At 40.5% G+C, this 23,976-nt stretch overlaps 1 protein-coding gene across 3 annotated transcripts in view; it reads left to right on the top strand.

The window, feature by feature from the left end:
• The window catches only part of DAAM1 (dishevelled associated activator of morphogenesis 1), a 180,656-nt gene that overhangs the window by 90,963 nt on the left and 65,717 nt on the right, over positions 1-23,976 (top strand). For all 3 annotated transcript variants that reach the window (XM_061182617.1, XM_061182618.1, XM_061182619.1), the window contains one exon: positions 23,449-23,520. In XM_061182617.1, coding sequence (XP_061038600.1) covers positions 23,449-23,520 — 72 coding nt within the window. The remainder of the gene's footprint in view (positions 1-23,448; positions 23,521-23,976) is intronic.

Raw genomic sequence — 23,976 nt, forward strand, 5'->3', positions numbered from 1 at the left:
AAATAATAAAAGAACGCTTCAACACAGTTGCAGATACTGTTATTGTTAGGAGTCTTTTTATTGAAGTATAGTTGATGTACGATACTACAGAAGTTACAGGTGTACAATATAGTGATTCAAAATTTTTAAAGATTATACTCCATTTATAGTTATTATAAAATATTGGCTATATTCCCTGTGTTGTGCAATATATCCTTGTAGCTTGTTTTATACCTAGTAGTTTGTACCTCTTACTCCCCTACCCCACCTGGCCCCTCTCCCCACTGGTAACCACTAATTTGTTCTCTTTATCTGTGAGTCTGCTGCTTTTTTGTTATATTCACTAGTTTGTTGTATTTTTTAGACTCCATGTATAAGTGATATCATACAGTATTTGTCTTCTCTGTCTGACTTATTTCACTTAGCATAATGCCCTCCAAGTCCATCCATGTTGCTGCAACTGGCAAAATTTCATTCTTTTTTATGGCTGAGTAGTATTCCATTGTGTATATGTACCACATCTTCTTTATCCATTCATCTGTCAATGGACACTTGCGTTGCTTCCATATCTTAGCAATTGTAAATAATGTGGCTATGAACATTGGGGTGCATGTATCTTTTCAAATTAGTGTTTTTGGTTTTTTTGGATATATACCCAGGAGTGGAATTGCTGGGTCATATGGTAGTTCTCTTTTTAGTTTTTTGAGAAGCCTCCATGCTGTTTTTCACAGTGGCTGCTATTGTTAGGAGTCTTAAACCTAATTACCAGAGCGGACATTCTGGGTTCCAATAAATTGGCATTCTCTAAAATTTCTAAAAAAGAAAACTAACAAACTTCTGATAACTTTCTACTCAATCATGCAATAAACTAGTATTTCCTGGTTGATTATTTTTTCTGTGTGTGAAGTTTTTATGTACACAAAAAAGTACAGAATGTAAGAAACACCCACATTTAACAAATGCTAACATTTTATCATACTCACCATGGATTTTTAAGAAAGAAATAAAACATTATAAATATAGTTGAAGCCGAAAGGTGACCTCTATTCTGAAGGTGATATGTGTTTTTTTTCTTTGCCCATATATATATTATCTTACTCTGAATGTGTATATTCATAGACAATATATGGTATCTCTTCATTTTAACTACGATATAATGTTCCATTATATGAACATGCCACAGTTTAATTATTTTTATCCCCCCTTTGGATAATGTCTATTTCCAAGTTTTCATTATTTAAAAAAAATTGCAGTGAACATCCTTGTGTATGTGTTCAAGAATTTCTCTAGGATAGGCACCTAGACATGTAATTACTGGGTCATTTGGTTTGAACATTTTTACCTTTAATTGCTCTCCAAAGTCATTGTAATAGTTTATACCTGCAATGAATTAGTTGCCAACCATCTGAGGGCTTGGTATTGTCTGAGGGGATGGAACTAGTGTCTGGTTGCCCTGATCAATCATTTTATGTAAGTTTGAATGTTTCAGGTACAGGACACTGTCATTAAAGTTCTTCAGTTTTCTCCCATATACCTTAGCCAATCAAATTAAAGTAAAAATTCCTGGAATAGGAAGTAAACATTTCATTTAAAAAAGAAAAACCCAAGGTTTAGAAAATGAAAGCATTCCATTCAAATATCTTTAAAGCAGGACCAAAGTACAAAATGTTACAAGTACCTAAAAATGGACAATTCACTCAGCATTATGTTTATTTGGTTTGTCTACAAAGGAAACTGCTCTGTGTGTGGTTCACTCTTCCTCTCCTCTAGACCTCTTCGCACCCTCAGGTCCAGACCCAGGCAAACTGTGTTTCCATCTTTAGCCAGCTTTTGACTGATATATGCCATCACCAAACACAGGAAGTTCCTCTGAGGTATCCGTCACCTCCCTGGTGGGTGACTAAAGTGCAGGTGCAGAATCGGCACGTCTGCACAAACAGGCATGTTGGCGGTGGCTGGGAAAGCACACAATTGGTCTCTTTCTTCTCCTCTAACCAGAGCACCTTTATCTCAGTCATCTCTTTATACAAATTATGAAAGCCTCTCCCCTTTCTTGTACTCCTTGATTCCTTCAGATATTGAGTAACTGAGATGGGTAACTCACTGTCTGTCCATCCTCCATGCATCTACTTTGTGGATGCCACCTCTCTTTTGTGCTTCCTCATACTTGCATTTCTTCAGTGAGTAACACCCTTTAGCCAAGGCCTTGTTTTCCCTCTAATTAGGGAACACCAGGGTGGAAGAGGGTGGAAGAGAATGACCCTGTGTTTTACGTTCACTTATAGTCTTTCAAAGAACAATAAAAATAAATAAGCAAAATATAGCTGAGACAAAGTAAGTTATCTTAGTTGGACAAACCAATTAATATGGAGTCATGGGGAGTATGGGGGTTGTGTGTCCCGTGGAGCTCTATTTTCCCTTCTGGAATGGGGGCTAGAGAAGCAGACACCACAGCTTTCACTCTGTACTTGTCACTCATGCCTGCATCGGTGCCCCACTGTAGGGAGAACACTCCTGCTTCGGCTCCAGTCACTGGAAGAGACTTGGAGCTGTGGGTTTGAATGGAGGCCCTGGGAGGGCAGTCGTTCTCAGCTACCGCAGAGCAGCTACCTTTGGCTTCCAAATCTTAATTCTTAAGCAGATTCCTTTTGACAGCTCGGCTACAGGACAGATTCCATCAGGTGTTGATTGCAGAGTTTGGAGTACATGACAATCTTGGAGCTCTCAGTCTTTGCCATAGAGTACTTGTCAACAGTGCTATTGTGGACCAAGGTTCCAAATGCAACTATGTGAGGCCCTTAGAGCCCCTTGCCTGTGTGTTGAAGCCCATAGGCACAGCTCCATTGCATTTCCAAAATTCTGCAATCTGCAGGTGTAGAATTGCACATTAAATGAGTGTTCTCAGCTATCACTATATCCTGGAAAGGGGTATCACTATGGCTCACGTATGAGAATTCAGGACTGGCTGCCTGTTCCAGTTATCACCAGCCCAGGGACATGTAGCTCATGAGACACTCCAGACCAACGCACATCCTTTGTTTCAGTTTTCCTTTGGACTGTGGCTTCCTTCCCTGGTTAACTGAGTGCACTATGAATAACTCCAAGCAGAGATGGCAGAAAGATTTATGTTGATTACTAACTCTAAACAAGTAGGGGTTGAAGCCTGGAGCACTGTGAGAAGCATTTGGAGGTTATGAAGGATCTCAGTATAGATAGTGTGGTAATTGAATAGCACTGTCTGCCCTGACACATGGTGGGAGAATGTGGCATTTGTAGCAGATATGTACCCTCCTTTGCCCTTGAAGGCTACTCTTGCGCCTAGATTATGGTTGTACATAAGTATCACATTCCATGCTTCTTGCCTTTGCGTCTCTCCCTGGTTCTCTCAGATTCTCTAGATGCTATGGCACTTACTTTCATAAAAAGACCACCCAAAGCCTGCCTGACTTCACCGTCTCCAGGAGATAGGTTTATGAAAGACATCAGTAGAAGGAAGTATCCACTTTGTAAGAGAGATCAAAGAAGGAAAAAAGCCACTTTTCCTGAGTTTTTTCTATATATATTCATTTCAGTCTTTTCACTAATAGCTCTAGCACACCTAATGTTATTGAATCCACATTACGGTTGGTGCATTTCAGAGCCTCTCCCTTTTGGGAAGTAGGAAGAAGCTTTGAGCTTCCAGTGTAAGTTAGAATGTGCCACTAATAACTTCTATGCAGAGTTCTCCAGATTCCTTACACTCCGGGAACCAAGTAATGTGTGGAACTAGAAACGGGTTACAGTACAAAGTCTACCAAAGAATACCAACTTTAAATTAGTGTCTTAAATTCTCTTGTTATTCTTCAGTGCACTATGGAACAGCATTTGACTGGAGCAGTCTTAAGATGGCATCCTTTCATCTGTCCCCGTATGTCAGGAAAAGCAGTTTATGTCTCCTCAGTTTCTAAGATGTACTCCCCCACATTCTCACATTTAGACATTTCTGAGACAGTGACATCTTCCAACTGATGCTTTTCTTTTTTCTTTCTTTTGCCAAAAAATGCTGTCATTAATTCAGTAGTATTCTGTAGAGCCAACGATGGCTTAAAATCAGAAATATGGTTATGACTCTCCTTCTAGGGGACAGTTAACCCTGCCGTAGCATTTTTCACAGGCATCCTGAGAATGCTTCCCTGAATGGAATATGCCTTTACGGGCTCACCGTTTCCCCTGATTCTCTTCATAGTTTAATTACTATTTTCCAAAGTCCTCTCTTTATGGCCTCCTGTTAAGCATTATATTGCAAATCATAAACACGCTTTGATTGTTTCCCCAAGAGCAGGTTACAGAACATCAAAACCCGCTTTACAACATTCTGAAAGGCTGGTCTGGTAGCAAATCTGGTAGCAAGATGTGAGGCAACAAAGGCCATTGACACCACTGATTGGATTTCCACACTGCGTGAGGGTTTAGTGATGTGTGTCCAAACATGTTAATTTACCAACCAGCTGGACTAAATTGTACCTGGGTCTGTAGCACTCCCAGATGACACATGGGTCAAAGACTTGACTCTTAACAAGCTACATAGAAGTAATTTGTTTTATGTCATTACACACCTTTGTGTCATAGGCAACAGGGGGATGTGGGCTTGTATCATTTCTGAAAACAATAATTGGAGCCTGTTTCTTTTTCTTTGCCGTGAAAATGAAGGGAAATTGTCATCTAAAATTGGCTTCAGATGTTGGAGTTACACTGATTGAGATGTTTAGGCTCCAGTCATATTCCATGCCGTGAAGTGCTTTGCCAAAGAAGTGACTTATTAAAATAAATAAAATAAATGTCTCGTAGTTTGGAAAGTGGACTGTAAAGTCTCAGCTTTTAGTTCTAGGTAAGGATTGTGGCTATTTTCTTAACTATATTAGCACATGAAATGCATTTTCCCCCAGGATCCTGTAGCATACGACTTTTAAGATTTCAATTCTGTAAAGTCAGCCAAGGCTTTTTCAGGAAAGAAGAGGGTGTTGAAACAGGCTGGGCCTCTGAGCTGTTTAAGAAATGCAGCTGGCTTCTTTACTCTCAGAGTCACATTGTTACTCTTTGTTTCACTGCTGGGGTTCCCACAGAGAGACTAGATGTCTTTAAAGTGGCACTCTTTTCTTGCTTTTCTGGTGTAGGTGATTTTGGGGAGAACAAAAATGATAGCTGGCTGAGAAGTAACACAAGCCTGATTTTTTTTTTTTTAAGGGAACAGTGGTCAAGTGTAGTTTTCTTTCTGGCTGGGGGTGGGGTTAGGGGAGGTGGGGAGAGGGTCTAAACTCACTGAGTTCACTGCTTTTTTTGGTGAGCAGTACAAGAAGTCTCTTAGAAGTACTCCAGCTACTTGCCCAGCAAATTTCTGGGGAGGATAGACGACCAGGTGCATCTGTGGGTATAAGGGGGATAGAGTAGAATAGTCTCAGTGGTTTCAAGTCAGAGACTCAGGGATGCACAAATAGAAACCATGCCACACAGACTAGACAAGGCAACGGAAACAGGTAGAATTGAGGTGAAGTGGTCAGGATGGGGTAGGTGTTCTTCAGCAAGAGCTTTGGGCAAGCCTGAGCATTTGTGTAATTTAGGTGTGAGAGCCTGGTGCAAGGTGTTAGTCATACAGGTTGGCTTCCACCTGAACACCTTTGTAGACTGCGTCCTCTTCAACCAGGCAGTACTAGTCATACATATTTTATTTTGCTAAACTGTAGTTATATTGAAATGCCAGAAAAAAATGCTGCATGTTCTGTCTATAGCACTCTTCAGAGTGATCTCCACTTTTCACTATCTTTGAGCTATTTAACAAATCTGCAAATTGTTTTAAAAAAACTGATAGCAACGCAAATGATTCTTGTCCATTGAAGTGACTTGTGTCTGATGCAATTGATTATTGCCATATTGACCAGTTTTGCATCTATTTGTAAACCAATGTTCATACATATCTTTGCTCTTTGAATTTTCTTTTGAACCTGTTGTAACATCTTACTGGTTCTCTCTCATTTATTAATGAGTTCAACAAAATCTTTGACCTGAGTTCATGCCATGATTTTACCTTTAAAAAAAATTATCCTTTATCAGTACAGAATTTTAACTCAGGGAGAACTGATAGAGGGGCTACCTTATTTTAAGGAATCTGAGATCTTTAATCAAATTTTAAACGAGTACATCGTATGATAGTGGGAAGCCCTCTATGAGAAAACATGCATTGTATATCAGTTTTATTGAACTTTGTATCTGCATCCACCAAAGAAGGGGAAGAAGCAGAGCTCAGGAGGTCAGAAGAGGTGTCAGGCTTCATACATGGAAGAAGCTCCTATGACGTTGAAGGGATGCACGTACAGGCGGGGAACAGGGACAGCAGATGTATAATCCAGAGACCTGAAAAACAGTGCCCTAAAGGAGCCTAAACTTCCCTAAAGTTTCTTGGCGGCTAGTGAGCCTAGGTTCTATTTCATTTCTGTTAACTTATATTTATGTTTTAGAGATAGTGTCCTCAATCTTAGAGTAAGAAACCCAATTTTACTATTGAGTTTATGTCTAACTTTGTTAAAATACGTATGCTTGATAAAACAAGGACTATCCATGTTGACCTCTGTTTCATGTATCTTTTATTCTAAATCATAAATGTTATTTTTTGTGGACCATCAGGAAAGCAAGAACTTGTTCTGTTTGCCCTTGGAGAAACATTCTGGTCGGAAATCTTCCCAGTGCCCTCTCAGTAGAGACCATGTAGAGTTGAACATCACTGACAAGCATGTGAGAAGAGCCCTTTCATAGGAATTCAGATGGATGTATTGGGGTTATTTTTTCAAGTAGTAGACATGAGGGTGTGATGACCTTATGGAAAATTTGAGATTTATTTATGAGTTGAGGAAGATAAACATTTGCTATTCAGTCAGTGGAGAATTTTTGGCCTGGTTAGGAGATGACTTTGGGAGGACATCATAGCTTTATTCAAATCATTTCTAAATTTGCTGGGTTATTGTTCATAGGAGAAATTAGACTTATTCCATGTAGTTCCCAAGGGCAAAACTAAAGCCAACAAGTGCTTGAAGTTACAAGAAGACATCTGTCAATTCAGTTATGAGGTGAATTTTCTGACAGTCGGTGAGAGTGCTGGTTCCAAACAATTGTGTACCCTTGAAGCCTTCTTTCAGAGAACATATGATCGATCACCTGCCGGTGACCTTCTATAAGGGATCCCTGTGAGGAGAAACTCAAACTAGGGTGTCTCTAGGGTCAAAGACCTAGCTATATAATTCCGTGATGGCTTGCCTTAAAAACATACAGATGTTTTGTAGCATTAGGAAAAATGGGGAAGGAAGTTTGCTCTTCTTCTGTGATTCTAAATGCTAAATGTGAAAGCCATTGTTATTTCGAGTCACCCTCCAGTCTTTCCAGAAAATGACTGACATTCTAGGCTTAGGAGGAGGTATTGGATTTCCTGGCAGATGCAGAAGCTGCTGTTCTGTAATCAGTCCTTGTGTGGGCCCAACCGGATTTGGGCAGCAGATGCATTTGATGTGTAATTGTGGCAGTGGCCAAAAAATGTAACCAGGCTTGGCAGTCCCAGGAACCACATGACTATCTTGAAATGTGACAACATAGGAAGTATTTTTTGAAACCAACTGCCTGCCTTTGGCAAACTTCGGTTATAGGATATGGTTTCAGCCCACTGCTAGGGGTCAGAGGTAAGTGCCGGAAGGACTGAGTAAAACTACTGTCTCAGGAATTCAGGTTTGTGGACCCTACAGGGTTTTCTCTTCACGATGAAAGAAGAACAAGAGAGAAAGAGTTGGAGGCAAATATCAGGATTTAAAGGACCTAATGATTCTGTGCTGTTTTTAAAAATGAGATTTCAGGAAGCAGCGAGCTTGGTAAGAAGATAGACTTTTCAGGCATGGCAGGTCCTGCTCCTTCTCTTGCAAAAGTGCACATTACTGGGCAAGTTCCACACACTTATGTGCTCATCCTAACTTTTAACTGGGGCTACTGGACATAGAGTGGCTTCGAGGAGAGGAGAAAGCATGGAAAATATTTGGTGACCAAGTAAGAATTTTGATGTACTCCCGCTCTCTTGAGAGCCAAGCTTAATATAGCACAGGGTTTGGCAAACTATGGCTCGTGGGTCAAATCTGGCCAATAACCTGTTTTTGTAAATAAAGTGTTACTGAAACATGGCAGGGCTCACTCTTTAAGTGTTATCTATAGCTGCTTTCACACTGTACAAGGGCAGAGTTGAACTGAGTAGTTGCAACAGACTGTGGTCTACAAAGCCTAAAATATGTATGATCAGGCCCTTTACAGAAGAAGCTGGCTGTACCATACTTCATCATGGCCATCTTTCAAGAAGATGCTAATTATACTACTATTGAGCTAGAAGGGAAAGTTAGCAGAAGTCATTAGCAAGGCCTTCTGCAAAATATTTTTCCATCTTCCATCCTACCTGCTCTTCCTTCCCTGTTCCTTGGACCTGGTCTCACCCACATTGTCGTCCGTTTCCTATCATTCACTTGAGTTTATTAGATGCCACACACATCATGGAGACATACCTAATAGAATAAAATATTTTGACCTGTCTGGCCCTTTCTGCCTAGTATTCTATAAAAATTCTAGGTATAGAGTGAATTTATTTAACAACTGTTGTGTTCATTAGTATATGGGGCTGAACCCATGAAATCCAGAATATGAATGACAGTTTAATGCAACAGGTGACTATTTTGATCATTAACAAGGTGTAGCATTTCTTGAGCCTATATGATCATAGTTAACATGTTTTCTAAGAGAATCTTCTTTAAAAACGGAACAGGTTTTTATTAGTGTTTAGTTGCCTTTGTCCTGTAATGAACATTATCAGAATGAAGTTTACTTTGTATCATACTGAAATAGTACCTTTCTGCTGTTGAAATTCATTTAGTTAAACCTTAGTTTGTCTCTACTGTTTTTGAGTTAATGGTACTATTATATATCGCTATAGAAGATTTTTAGCCAATCTAGACGGTTAAATAGTGTGTCTTTATTTCCTAACAAGTATTATCTAAGAACCTCATGGGTTTGTAACTGAATGGATATTTATGGCCTTTGTTGGCCAAGTGCATGTTGCTTCTGCCTGTGATTTGTGGTCTAGTGAACAACCACAGAACGTGTCCTTTACAATTGATTGACCTTTGCACAGCCTATTTTGGGTCTTCTAAGAGCATCTTAAACTAGAGAAAAACTGTACCAGGTCTTACATATTATTACTTGATCCTACTGGAAATTTTCCCTGTGGTAATTTCAAAAGAAGTATTCTTTACATTAAGACTTAATGTTTAGGGGCTTCCCTGGTGGCGCAGTGGTTGAGAATCTGCCTGCCAATGCAGGGGACACGGGTTCGAGCCCCGGTCTGGGAAGATCCCACATGCCGCGGAGCAGCTGGGCCCGTGAGCCACAATTACTGAGCCTGCGCTTCTGGAGCCTGTGCTCCGCAACAGGAGAGGCCGCGATAGTGAGAGGCCCGCGCACCACGATGAAGAGTGGCCCCCGCTTGCCACAACTAGAGAAAGCCCTCGCACAGAAACGAAGACCCAACACAGCCATAAACTTAAAAATTAATTAATTAATTAATTATTTTAAAAAAAGACTTAATGTTTAAACTGCACTTTGAGACCCACTTATGTCACTGAAAGACTTCAGCTGCTACCAAGAAATTGTTTGCAACACAAATATGTAAGTGTGGAAATTTTAGAAAATGTTAGCCTGCTTTGGGTACATAAATATTAGCCCAGATCATTCAATTTCTTTGTCTGCATAAACAGCTGATATTAGGGTTAATAGTCTGTTTTAGAAATAGAAAATCCAGTAAGAGAAGATAATTAGAGAAATGTTTTAAAATAATTTGCTGTAGGGAGCAGAGGGGTGCCCCAGGGATAGAGAACAGAAACACCGCAAATGTTGCAGAGTCTCGACCTGATGTTGTTCATGTCACACAGAACATTAGAAAAAGCAAAGCTCTTGTCCTAACAGAACACGTAATGCTTTCAAACTTACTTCTATTTTAATTGTGAAAATCGTGCATGTTCTTAGTAAAATGACAGTTTGAATCATACAGAAGTTTATAAGTAAAAGACTTTTCCTACTGCTACCCAGGGGGTAGCCACTGTTAAATTTTATTATGTCTGTTTCCAGAAATGTTTGTCTGTAGTGTACATATTTTTTCTATAGATGGAAAATAATATTTTGAAGCATTTTTTTCCCTTCATAATATACTTGGTCATTTTTAATATCATTACACAACTCTACTTCATTCTTTGCTACTGCTACAAAGTAGTTTATTCAACCATTCCCCTTTCCATATACTTGTTAACTTTATTATATGCTAATTCAAACAGCACTGCAGTGAAACAAATCTTTGTAATATGTATCTGTGCAAGTGTAATCATGGGCTAAATTCCTGAAAGTAGACTGACAAAGGCTGTGTGTGTTTTAAATGTGAACAATTACTGACAAAATCTACCTCCAAACTGCTCCAATTTTTTCAGTCCTAGTAACAAGGACTTAGAATAGCCATAGCTGGAGATCCTTAAAGGGTATCATTATCATCCTAGCTAACATTTATTGAGCACTTCTGTGTGTACTGTTCCCAGAGCTTTATTTACTTGTATTAACTTATTAAATCCTCACAGTGACCCTATGAGGTAGGCACCCCTTTTACAGAAAAGGAAACTAAAACTGAGTCACATGCAGAGGTTTCTTACCTTGCCTGCCTAGAAGTCACTTAAGGTAGTGAGTAGCTGAGGATTCAAATGCCTGTCTGTTGATGGTGGTAGAAGAAGTGGAATACAGTCAGCTTGGATTGAAAGAGAGAGGATAGTGAAGCGAGAGACAGAAGTCTGGGATAGAGCTGTGAATGCTTACTTCAGAAAGAGTGCAAACAAATGAATAATGCAAAATTTATTCTTATGGGCAAACTGATGCTGAGAAAAACAAATGTACTGTCGAACATTTAAAGAGAATGGGGGAGGATCTCTTGGATTTTTTTTTAGTAGCCACTGACCAGAGATATGGAGTGAATAATGTGTCAGTCGGAAATGAAGTGAGGTTAGAAATAGACTATGTATTTCTTTACCTTCTAAATGAGTTGGTTGATTAGAGCCTGATTTAAAAACACAAAAACAAAAAAAAAAATCAACGTTCTTGAAGGTCCCTTGCACTGTACAAGTTCCCTTTACTAGCAAAGAGTTTTTTTGTTTTGTTGTTTTGTTGTTTTGTTTTTTCAGAGTTTGAGATTGTAGGAGCAAAGTGGAAAACCAAGAAAAGAGGTTAAAGCTGTAGTCAGTGCAGGTTGAAAGCAAAGGCAGTGTCAAAGTGCCCATCCAGCAGGAAATTTTGTCCATGAATACTCTCTTATTGATGACTATCAAGCTACTAAGAAAACAGGATGAGTTGGATTAGAGAAATAATAAAATAATTAACGTTGAGGAGTTTTTTTCCCCCTCTAATTACCTTGTAAAGGAATTAGCTGTTGAAAGTTAAGGGTTTTGTAACTTAGTCACTGAACAACATAATTTTTTTTTAAATTACTGATTTTAGAAATTGGGCCCTCAAACTAAATATAGTAACAAACTGTGTTTTCCATGGCATCTCACTATTAGAGGCACGTAGACTCTTAGAGCTTGTAGGGACTTTAGAAATGGTCTAGTCTCACCTCTTATTTTGAACAGAAGAAAAACAAGGCCCAAAGATATTCAAGCTTAGCAAGAGATGCTGATTGAATAAACCAACAAGTGAGTTCTGGAACCTCATCTTTGCATGGCCTATCTGGTCATTTTTCCATCATACCATCTCTCTGAATATAAGTGATGTTTACACATATTCTCAAAAACCAGTTATCATTGGAGAATTTAATAACATAAAATGTTTATATCAATTCAATTCTAATTAATCTAATAGACCCTCTAAAGATAGGCATATATCTTAAATGCTTATTACATTTCAAGAAGAAACAAAACTAGATATTAATACGAATTATCCATTCTGTAGGTAGAACGAAAAGAGCATTTAATGTGATTGCTAGAACTTGTATTCCCATAGGACAACCTTCTCTAGGTGTCTTTAAGGCTTACCTACAATCTGTTTTAAAAGAGAGGGGAAAAGCAACTTTTTAAAAGAACAGAATGAAGGCAATATTCTTGCTTATCAGAGAAAAGTTCTAATGGAATCACTGAAATAGGTAGCCAAAAGCAGGGTTAGATGTGTATGGTTTAGGGAGGGTTTTGTTTACAATTTCAGTGTCCACAGCTGGTCAGTGCTATGGACTCATCTTCAGGGGCTCTTGAGAAATCCCCATGAAGACAGCTGATAACATGAGGTGTATAACAGAACGGGAGAACAGGTTAGGGGAAAGCTTCTTAAGTGCTGTCTGCATGCACACATTACAAAGATAGATGAGGTGTTGATAGAGGGGCAGAAGAGTTCCCACAGAAAGTCTAGAGAGAGGGTTCAGAGGTAGCCCAGGTAAGACATCAGGCCTTAGAATAATATTCAGAAACGTTGAATGTAGCAAAAGTAGCACTAAGGGTTTAGGGAGAGGTGAACTCATTTTTGGCCGCTAACCATGTTTGAGTCTCTTATAGAGAAGTGGTGAAGAGTGAAAAGCCAGCTTTGCACTCAATGTGTATTGCTTGTGGTTAACCTGAGGTCTAATCTTAGGAAAGAGGTTGCCATGATTCTTTCCCACTGCCTCTGAATTTCCAGCAGGATGACCTTTAGCAACACATCTGTCCTCCCTTTACCTCTGTTTCCTCTTCGGTAAAATGAGTATAATGACAGCACCTACCTCACAGGGTAGATTAAATGAAGAGCGCAGTGATTAGAACAGCGTTTGACGCGTGGTAAGCTCTGTATGTGCTGGATATTACAGTTGCTTCTATTACACCTACAGTAATACAGTTTATACAAGCTTGTGTATTTTTCCACTTGTTTCTCTAGAACAAGTAAATAGAACCAAGACAGATGACTCAAAGAATAATACGTGTTTGAGGTTAGTAATACAGAGGACCCACCCTTCCAGGAATATTATACATGTTACCCTTCCATCAGCCATCTCTTTCATGGACTTTTTAGGAGAAAGTCTCCCACTTGGCAAGTCTCTGTGTCCAGTGCTCTTTTGGGGACCTCGGAGAACAGTTGCGTTCAGATCCTTCTGGCCTGTGTCTGTGTATCACTGCAGACTCCAGAAGCCACACAAAGGAGGGGGAGATTTGGTTCACAGGGATGAGCTTCTCTTGGCTACTGTAGCACACACATCTGTATGGAAGGACCAGGGAAATGCACTGCTAAAATGAAGAACTCTGAGGACCACCTCCTCCCCTCAGGGATGTAGTGATAACACTCAGTATTTTTACGAGAAGCTTTCACATATGTTAGCTCATTTGATTTTCTCAGCACTGGGGGCATGTAAAATAAAAATGAAGCTTTCTTCCCCTTATTTTGACGGCAGTATCTAGATCTACTCTTAATCTGTTTACATTATTTTAAAAGCATTTTCAGAGTGTAGAGGTTTCTCTCTGTATACTAATCTTAAGCTTCTAAAATGATCTCTTTCCAGTAACCAGGACTTAATAGCTTACAGCAGGCTCTCATGGGACCCCAGACATGGGATGTGATTTTGTTGTAATTTTGGAAATCTGCCCTAGGTTGAGGGACTAGAAAGATCTGGCACCTTCTGTTTCATTTTATAGGTTCAAATACCATTGAATATCACTGTGGGTTTTGGCTTGCTGAAAACATTGGTAACAGTGGGGTTTTGCTAACTTTAATACTCCATTTTAATAGGAGAGAAGTGTTCAACATTTACGCTACCATTGTAGCTATTTTATTAACATGTTAAATAATAATCAGGGGCTGTTCTAAAAACTCATCAGATTTCCTAAGCTTTTTAAAGCCACGGAAGTGTAATCCAGTCCAACTTCAAAGCTGCTGCTGTAGCCTTTGTCCCCATCATCTGGGATGTTCAGTCTCCAGATGAAATTCATGCAACTCCCCGAGTTCAGATATCAGTTACTGCCAGCTTTCAAGGCACTGTAAGCTGCAGTTACTTTGCCCCCTTTTCGTGACTACTTAAAGAATAGTTCTGAAATTGTTTCTTTTATCTCACCAGAGTAGACCTGCCTAGAAAGATTTGTTTAGAGAAAGTTTGTTTCTTTTCTTTTTTTTTTTTTTTTTTAAACATCTTTATTGAAGTATAATTGCTTTACAATGGTGTGTTAGCTTCTGCTTTATAACAAAGTGAATCAGTTATACATATACATATGTTCCCATATCTCTTCCCTCTTGCGTCTCCCTCCCTCCCACCCTCCCTATCCCACCCCTCTAGGTGGTCACAAAGCACCGAGCTGATCTCCCTGTGCTATGCGGCTGCTTCCCACTAGCTATCTATTTTACATTTGGTAGTGTATATATGTCCATGCCACTCTCTCACCCTGTCACATCTCACCCCTCCCCCTCCCCATATCCTCAAGTCCATTCTCTAGTAGGTCTGTGTCTTTATTCCCATCATGCCACTAGGTTCTTCATGACCTTTTTTTTTTTTTTCCTTAGATTCCATATATATGTGTTAGCATACTGTATTTCTTTTTCTCTTTCTGACTTACTTTACTCTGTATGACAGACTCTAACTCCATCCACCTCATTACAAACACCTCCATTTCATTTCTTTTTATGGCTGAGTAATATTCCATTGTATATATGTGCCACATCTTCTTTATCCATTCATCCGATGATGGACACCTAGGTTGCTTCCATGTCCTGGCTATTGTAAACAGAGCTGCAATGAATATTTTGGTACATGACTCTTTCTGAATTATGGTTTTCTCAGGGTATATGCCCAGTAGTGGGATTGCTGGGTCGTATGGTAGTTCTATTTTTAGTTTTTTAAGGAACCTCCATACTGTTCTCCATAGTGGCTGTATCAATTTACATTCCCACCAACAGTGCAAGAGGGTTCCCTTTTCTCCACACCCTCTCCAGCATTTATTGTTTCTAGATTTTTTGATGATGGCCATTCTGACCGGTGTGAGATGATACCTCATTGTAGTTTTGATTTGCATTTCTCTAATGATTAATGATGTTCAGCATTCTTTCATGTGTCTGTTGGCAATCTGTATATCTTCTTTGGAGAAATGTCTATTTAGGTCTTCTGCCCATTTCTGGATTGGGTTGTTTGTTTTTTTGTTATTGAGCTGCATGAGCTGCTTGTAAATCTTGGAGATTAATCCTTTGTCAGTTGCTTCATTTGCAAATATTTTCTCCCATTCTGAGGGTTGTCTTTTGGTCTTGTTTATGGTTTCCTTTGCTGTGCAAAAGCTTTTAAGTTTCATTAGGTCCCATTTGTTTATTTGTGTTTTTATTTCCATTTCTCTAGGACCTGGGTCAAAAAGGATCTTGCTGTGATTTATGTCATAGAGTGTTCTGCCTATGTTTTCCTCTACGAGTTTGATAGTGTCTGGCCTTACACTTAGGTCTTTAATCCATTTTGAGTTTATTTTTGTGTATGGTGTCAGGGAGTGTTCTAATTTCATACTTTTACATGTACCTGTCCAATTTTCCCAGCACCACTTATTGAAGAGGCTGTCTTTTCTCCACTGTAAATGCTTGCCTCCTTTATCAAAGATAAGGTGACCATATGTGCGTGGGCTTATCTCTGGGCTTTCTATCCTGTTCCATTGATCTATATTTCTGTTTTTGTGCCAGTACCAAACTGTCTTGATTACTGTAGCTTTGTAATATAGTCTGAAGTCAGGGAGCCTGATTCCTCCAGCTCCATTTTTCGTTCTCAAGATTGCTTTGGCTATTCGGGGTCTTTTGTGTTTCCATACAAATTGTGAAATTTTTTGTTCTAGTTCTGTGAAAAATGCCAGTGGTAGTTTGATAGGGATTGCATTGAATCTGTAGATTGCTTTGGGTAGCAGAGTCATTTTCACAATGTTGATTCTTCCAATCCAAGAACATGGTATATCTCTCCATCTATTTGTATCATCTTTAATTTCTTTCATCAGTGTCCTATAATTTTCTGCATACAGGTCTTTTGTCTCCCTAGGTAGGTTTATTCCTAGATATTTTATTCTTTTTGTTGCAATGGTAAACGGGAGTGTTTTCTTAATTTCACTTTCAGATTTTTCATCATTAGTATACAGGAATGCAAGAGATTTCTGTGCATTAATTTTGTATCCTGCTACTTTACCAAATTCATTGATTAGCTCTAGTAGTTTTCTGGTAGCATCTTTTGGATTCTCTATGTATAGTATCATGTCATCTGCAAACAGTGACAGCTTTACTTCTTCTTTTCCGATTTGGATTCCTTTTATTTCTTTTTCTTCTCTGATTGCTGTGGCTAACACTTCCAAAACTATGTTGAATAATAGTGGTGAGAGTGGGCAACCTTGTCTTGTTCCTGATCTTAGTGGAAATGGTTTCAGTTTTTCACCATTGAGGACAATGTTGGCTGTGGGTTTGTCATATATGGCCTTTATTATGTTGAGGAAAGTTCCCTCTATGCCTACTTTCTGCAGGACTTTTATCATAAATGGGTGTTGAATTTTGTCGAAAGCTTTCTCTGCATCTATTGAGATGATCATATGGTTTTTCTCCTTCAATTTGTTAATATGATGTATCACGTTGATTGATTTGCGTATATTGAAGAATCCTTGCATTCCTGGAATAAACCCCACTTGATCATGGTGTATGATCCTTTTAATGTGCTGTTGGATTCTGTTTGCTAGTATTTTGTTGAGGATTTTTGCATCTATGTTCATCAGTGATATTGGCCTGTAGTTTTCTTTCTTTGTGACATCTTTGTCTGGTTTTGGTATCAGGGTGATGGTGGCCTCGTAGAATGAGTTTGGGAGTGTTCCTCCCTCTGCAATATTTTGGAAGAGTTTGAGAAGGATAGGTGTTAGCTCTTCTCTAAATGTTTGATAGAATTCGCCTGTGAAGCCATCTGGTCCTGGGCTTTTGTGTGTTGGAAGATTTTTAATCACAGTTTCAATTTCAGTGCTTGTGATTGGTCTGTTCATATTTTCTATTTCTTCCTGGTTCAGTCTCGGCAAGTTGTGCATTTCTAAGAATCTGTCCATTTCTTCCAGGTTGTCCATTTTATTGGCATAGAGTTGCTTGTAGTAATCTCTCATGATCGTTTGTATTTCTGCAGTGTCAGTTGTTACTTCTCCTTTTTCATTTCTAATTCTATTAATTTGAGTCTTCTCCCTTTTTCTCTTGATGAGTCTGGCTAATGGTTTATCAATTTTGTTTATCTTCTCAAAGAACCAGCTTTTAGTTTTATTGATCTTTGCTATCGTTTCCTTCATTTCCTTTTCATTTATTTCTGATCTGATCTTTATGATTTCTTTCCTTCTGCTAGCTTTGGGGTTTTTTTGTTCTTCTTTCTCTAATTGCTTTAGGTGCAAGATTAGGTTGTTTATTCGAGATGTTTCCTGTTTCTTGATGTAGGCTTGTATTGCTATAAACTTCCCTCTTAGCACTGCTTTTGCTGCATCCCATAGGTTTTGGATCGTCGTGTCTCCATTGTCATTTGTTTCTAGGTATTTTTTGATTTCCCTTTTGATTTCTTCAGTGATCACTTCGTTATTAAGTAGTGTATTGTGTAGCCTCCACGTGTTTGTATTTTTTGCAGATCTTTTCCTGTAATTGATATCTAGTCTCATAGCGTTGTGGTCGGAAAAGATACTTGATACGATTTCAATTTTTTTAAATTTACCAAGGCTTGATTTGTGACCCAAGATATGATCTATCCTGGAGAATGTTCCATGAGCACTTGAGAAAAATGTGTATTCTGTTGTTTTTGGGTGGAATGTCCTATAAATATCAATTAAGTCCATCTTGTTTAATGTATCATTTAAAGCTTGTGTTTCCTTATTTATTTTCATTTTGGATGATCTGTCCATTGGTGAAAGTGGGGTGTTAAAGTCCCCTACTATGATTGTGTTACTGTCGATTTCCCCTTTTATGGCTGTTAGTATTTGCCTTATGTATTGAGGTGCTCCTATGTTGGGTGCATAAATATTTACAATTGTTATACCTTCCTCTTGGATCGATCCCTTGATCATTATGTAGTGTCCTTCTTTGTCTCTTGTAATAGTCTTTATTTTGAAGTCTATTTTGTCTGATATGAGTATTGCTACTCCAGCTTTCTTTTGATTTCCATTTGCATGGAATATCTTTTTCCATCCCCTCACTTTCAGTCTGTATGTGTCTCTAGGTCTGAAGTGGGTCTCTTGTAGACAGCATATATATGGGTCTTGTTTTTGTATCCATTCAGCCAGTCTGTGTCTTTTGGTGGGAGCATTTAATCCATTTACATTTAAGGTAATTATCGATATGTATGTTCCTATGACCATTTTCTTAAATGTTTTGGGTTTGTTATTGTAGGTGTTTTCCTTCTCTTGTGTTTCTTGCCTAGAGAAGTTCCTTTAGCATTTGTTGTAAAGCTGGTTTGGTGGTGCTGAACTCTCTCAGCTTTTGCTTGTCTGTAAAGGTTTTAATTTCTCCATCAAATCTGAATGAGATCCTTGCTGGGTAGAGTAACCTTGGTTGTAGGTTTTTCTCCTTCATCACTTTAAGTATATCCTGCCACTCCCTTCTGGCTTGCAGAGTTTCTGCTGAAAGATCAGCTGTTAACCTTATGGGGATGCCCTTGTGTGTTATTTGTTGTTTTTCCCTTGCTGCTTTTAATATGTTTTCTTTATATTTAATTTTTGGTAGTTTGAGTAATATGTGTCTTGGCGTGTTTCTCCTTGGATTTATCCTGTATGGGACTCTCTGTGCTTCCAGGACTTTATTAACTATTTCCTTTCCCATATTAGGGAAGTTTTCAACTATAATCTCTTCAAATATTTTCTCAGTCCCTTTCTTTTTCTCTTCTTCTTCTGGGACCCCTATAATTCGAATGTTGGTGCGTTTAATGTTGTCCCAGAGGTCTCTGAGACTGTCCTCAGTTCTTTTCATTCTTTTTTCTTTATTCTGCTCTGCAGTAGTTATTTCCACCATTTTATCTTCCAGGTCACTTATCCGTTCTTCTGCCTCAGTTATTCTGCTATTGATCCCATCTAGAGTATTTTTAATTTCATTTATTGTGCTTTTCATCGTTGCTTGGTTCCTCTTTAGTTCTTCTACATCCTTGTTAAATGTTTCTTGCATTTTGTCTATTCTATTTCCAAGATTTTGGATCATCCTTACTATCATTATTCTGAATTCTTTTTCAGGTAGACTACCTATTTCCTCTTCATTTGTTAGGTCTGGTGTGTTTTGACCCTGCTCCTTCACCTGCTGTGTGTTTTTCTGTCTTCTCATTTTGCTTATCTTACTGTGTTTGGGGTCTCCTTTTCACAGGCTACAGGTTCGTAGTTCCCGTTGTTTTTGGTATCTGTCCCCAGTGGCTAAGGTTGGTTCAGTGGGTTGTGTAGGTTTCCTGGTGGAGGGAACTAGTGCCTGTGTTCTGGTGGATGAGGCTGGATGTTGTCTTTCTGGTGGGCTCGTCCACGTCTGGTGGTGTGTTTTGGGGTGTCTGTGGCCTTATTATGATTTTAGGCAGCCTCTCTGTTAATGGATGGGGCTGTGTTCCTGTCTTGCTAGTTGTTTGGCATAGGGTATCCAGCACTGTAGCTTGCTGGTCGTTGAGTGAAGCTGGGTCTTGATGGTGAGATGGAGATCTCTGAGAGATTTTCGCCGTTTGGTATTACGTGGAGCTGGGAGGTCTCTTGTGGACCAGTGTCCTGAAGTTGGCTCTCCCACCTCAGAGGCACAGCCCTGATGCCTGACTGGAGCACCAAGAGCCTTTCATCCACACGGCTCAGAATAAAAGGGAGAGAAAATGGAAAGAAATAAAGAAAGAGGATAAAATAAAATAAAATAAAGCAATTATAATAAAAAATAAGAAAAAAATTATTAAGAATAAATTTATTAAGAAAAAAATTTTTTTTAATTTTTAAAAATAGATTTATTAATTTTTTATACTAAAAATAAGAAAAAAATTATTAAGAAAAAATTTATTAAGAAAAATTTTTTTTTAATTTTTTAAAATAAAAAATATGAAAAACTTATTTAAAATTTTTTTTAAATTTTTTAAAAATAGAAAATAAGGAAAAAATTATTAAGAAAACATTTATTAGGGAAAAAGAAATTTTTTTAAGCAAGAAAAAAAAAAAAAAAAAAAAACGGACGGACCTAACCCTAGGACTAAGGGTGAGAGCAAAGCTATACAGACAAAATCTCACCCAGAAGCATACACATATACACTCACAAAAAAAGGAAAAGGGGAAAAATTAATATATCCTGCTCCCAAAGTCCACCTCCTAAATTTGGGATGATTCGTTGTCTATTCAGGTATTCAACAGATGCAGGCACATCAAGTTGTTTGTGGAGCTTTAATCCGCTGCTTCTGAGGCTACTGGGAGAGATTTCCCTTTCTCTTCTTTGTTCGTACAGCTCCCGGGGTTCAGCTTTGGATTTGGACCCGCCTCTGCATGTAGGTCGCCTGAGGGCGTCTGTTCCCAGCCCAGACAGGACGGGGTTAAAGGAGCAGGTGCTTCGGGGGCTCTGGCTCAGTCAGGCCAGGGGGAGGGAGCGGTACAGAGGAGGCGGGGCGAGCCTGCGGCGGCAGAGGCCGCAGAGGCCGGCGTGACGTTGCAGCAGCCTGAGGCGCGCCATGCGCTCTCCCGGGGAAGTTGTCCCCAGATTACGGGAGCCTGGCCGTGGCGGGCTGCACAGGCTCCCGGGAGGGGCGGTGTGGAGAATGACCTGTGCTCACCCACAGGCTTTTTGGTGGCGGCAGCAGCAGCCTTAGCGTCTCATGCCCGTCTCTGGGGTCTGCGCTGATAGCCGCGGCTCGCGCCCGTCTCTGTAGTTCGTTTAAGTGGCGCTCTGAATCCCCTCTTCTTGCACGCCGCGAAACAAAGAGGCAAGAAAAAGTCGCTTGCCTCTTCGGCAGCTGCAGACTTTTTCTCGGGCACCCTCCTGGCTAGTTGTGGTGCGCTAGCCCCTTCAGGCTGTGTTCACGCCGCCAACCCCAGTCCTCTCCCTGCGATCCGACCGAAGCCCGCGCCTCAGCTCCCAGCCCCCGCCCTCCCCGGCGGGTGAGCAGACAAGCCTCTCGGGCTGGTGAGTGCTGCTCGGCGCCGAGCCTCTGTGCGGGAATCTCTCCGTTTTTCCCTCTGCGTCCCTGTTGCTGTGGGATCCGCGCTGATAGCCACGGCTCGCGCCCGTCTCTGGAGCTCGTTTAGGCGGCGCTCTGAATCCCCTCTCCTTGCGCGCCGTGAAACAAAGAGGCAAGAAAAAGTCTCTTGCCTCTTCGGCAGCTGCAGTCTTTTTCCCGGACTCCCTCCCGGCTAGCACCGAAGCCCGAGCCTCAGCTCCCAGCCCCCGCCCGCCCCAGCGGCTGAGCAGACAAGCCTCTCGGGCTGGTGAGTGCTGGTCGGCACCGCTCCTCTGTGCGGGAATCTCTCCGCTTTGCCCTCCGCACCCCTGTGGCTGCGCTCTCCTCCATGGCTCTGAAGCTTCCCCCCTCTGCTACCCGCAGTCTCTGCCCACGAAGGGGCTTCCTAGTGTGTGGAAACCTTTCCTCCTTCACAGCTCCCTCCCACTGGTGCAGGTCCTGTCCCTATTCTTTTGTCTCTGTTATTTCTTTTTTCTTTTGCCCTACCCAAGTACGTGGGGATTTTCTTGCCTTTTGGGAGGTCTGACGTCTTCTGCCAGCGTTCAGTGGGTGTTCTGTGGGAGCAGTTCCACGTGTAGATGTATTTCTCATGTATCTGTGGGGAGGAAGGTGATCTCTGCGTCTTACTCTTCCGCCATCTTGCCCCTCCCTCTGTTTCTTTTCTTTTAAGTAAAGTGTAGGACTGAAATTAATAGCCCTACCTTGAAGCCTTTATCCCAAGGATGGGGATCCTGACACAGTAAATAGGTAGTAACTACTTCATTGTCCGGTAGCAGCTCCGTGTACCTGGCCCAGCTCTTCTCCAAGGGGACAGGAGATGCCGATTATACTAAGATGTTCTCTGAATGTGAAGCTAGAGAAGAGCTGAAATTTTCCCCTTCAGGTTTGTTTGGTCACACAAATGACTTGGAGCCACACAGGTTTGCAAACATGCATGGAAATCTCCCACCACAATGCCATCTTCAAGTGGATTCAATGCTCCAATGGAGCAGAGGCCAGAGCCACCTGATTTTGGGGGGAGGTGTGAGCTCAGGCTGGCACAGAGCGCCCATCCACAGAAGCCCTGGGGGCTCTGGTGCTGGCTTCAAGTCACCCTGGTTTGTAAGATGCAGAACTGACTGGAGCGGTTTAGGAATGGGTTCCTGAATTCCTTGGGTTTCAGTTCTCTTCAGTTCAGATATATTACATTTTCTCAAACTTACAAGCTGTCATGGCATGAGGGGTGGACCTGGGACTAATGTGTGTTCATTTTGTTACCTTCCATCCAATGTCGGGCTTTATTTTACCTCCTCATCTGAAGCAGTATCATCTACTTTTGGTAACATCAAATGAGACCTTTCTTCAAAATTTTTACTGTCTGCTGGAGTCTGAACAAACTAACGGAAAAAAGTCCAGTTAACAATTGGCCAAGTCCAGTGGTCATTTTTAAATTTATTTATTTTATTTATTTATTTATTTTTGGCTGCATTGGGTCTTCGTTGCTGTGCATGGGCTTTCTCTAGTTGCGGCGAGCGGGGGCAACTCTTCGTCGTGGTGCGCAGGCTTCTCATTGTGGTGGCTTCTTTTGTTGTGGAGCACAGGCTCTAGGCGCGCGGGCTTCAGTAGTTATAGCATGCTGGCTCAGTAGTTGTGGCTCACGGGCTCTAGAGTGCAGGCTCAGTAGTTGGGGCGCACGGGCTTAGTTGCTCCGCGGCATGTGGGATCTTCCCGGACCAGGGCTCGAACCCGTGTCCCCTGCATTGGCGGGCGGATTCTTAACCACTGTGCCGCCAGGGAAGCCCCCTGTGGTCATGGTTAAAGGTAGCTTTCCCTCTTTTGTGGACTTCATCCAGACGTGTAGTGCAACAGTACCGTCCTCAGTGCGACACAGGACCTAGAGATCCTTTGTCCTTGCAACAAACACAGAGCCCTTCCCAATGTTACTGCACCCCTGAAGGAAAACAGCATCATACCATGTGTGGCTAAGTTCCCATGTCAACTCCCCTTGAACGCTGGTTCAGAAAATGTCCCCTTTGTCACACCGAATTCTGACTTCAGCACTCTCTGTGGAAATTGGATCAGGAAGACCACCCTGATCAAGGGGACAGTCTGATGATTTAAAGCTAACATTAAAAGACAAATATCTTGTATCTCATTGTCTTCTAATGGTTTGTGTGGGCCATCGTCTAGAGGCTCTGGAAGTCAGATGTGCTTGTGACTGTTGTGTATATACATCTGGTGGTATATCACTTTTTTTTTTTCTTTCTCTTTAGGACCAGGAAGAAAACAAGGGAGCAACAAGTTGGCCTGAATTCTACATTGATCAGCTCAATTCCATGGCTGCTGTAGGTATCCTTTCTATTCTTCAGCTCACAGTTTAAAATGCAAGTTTAGTAGAAAGCACACAGTTGCACAATAAATATTCACTTGAGTAAGAACTACCAAATGTCATTATCTTTCCAAACTCCATTCCAAACGCTCAGTGTTGGGGAGAAAGGGGAGGCAGGAGTGGTATTTGGCAAAATGATTTTTTTCCAGTATGTTTTAAATAAAATCAGCACATACTAAAATATAAGTGAGTTTAATGTTATTAGAGGAAATGTAATCATAAATCTGGCCTCTGTTCAACTTTAACTTGCAATTGTTCCTACCAATCATTTGGAACTTTGATAGGGCAGCACTATTCTAAAAGTTAATACCATTTAAGAATAGTACAATGAAACTATCCCTTCACTGTTCTCATCCTTTTTTTTTTTTAAACGGAGGACTTAGTTCCTGGGTTCTTGATCTTACAGGGTACG

Source organism: Eubalaena glacialis, chromosome 2 (genome assembly GCF_028564815.1).
Source record: "Eubalaena glacialis isolate mEubGla1 chromosome 2, mEubGla1.1.hap2.+ XY, whole genome shotgun sequence".
Taxonomy (NCBI): domain Eukaryota; kingdom Metazoa; phylum Chordata; class Mammalia; order Artiodactyla; family Balaenidae; genus Eubalaena; species Eubalaena glacialis.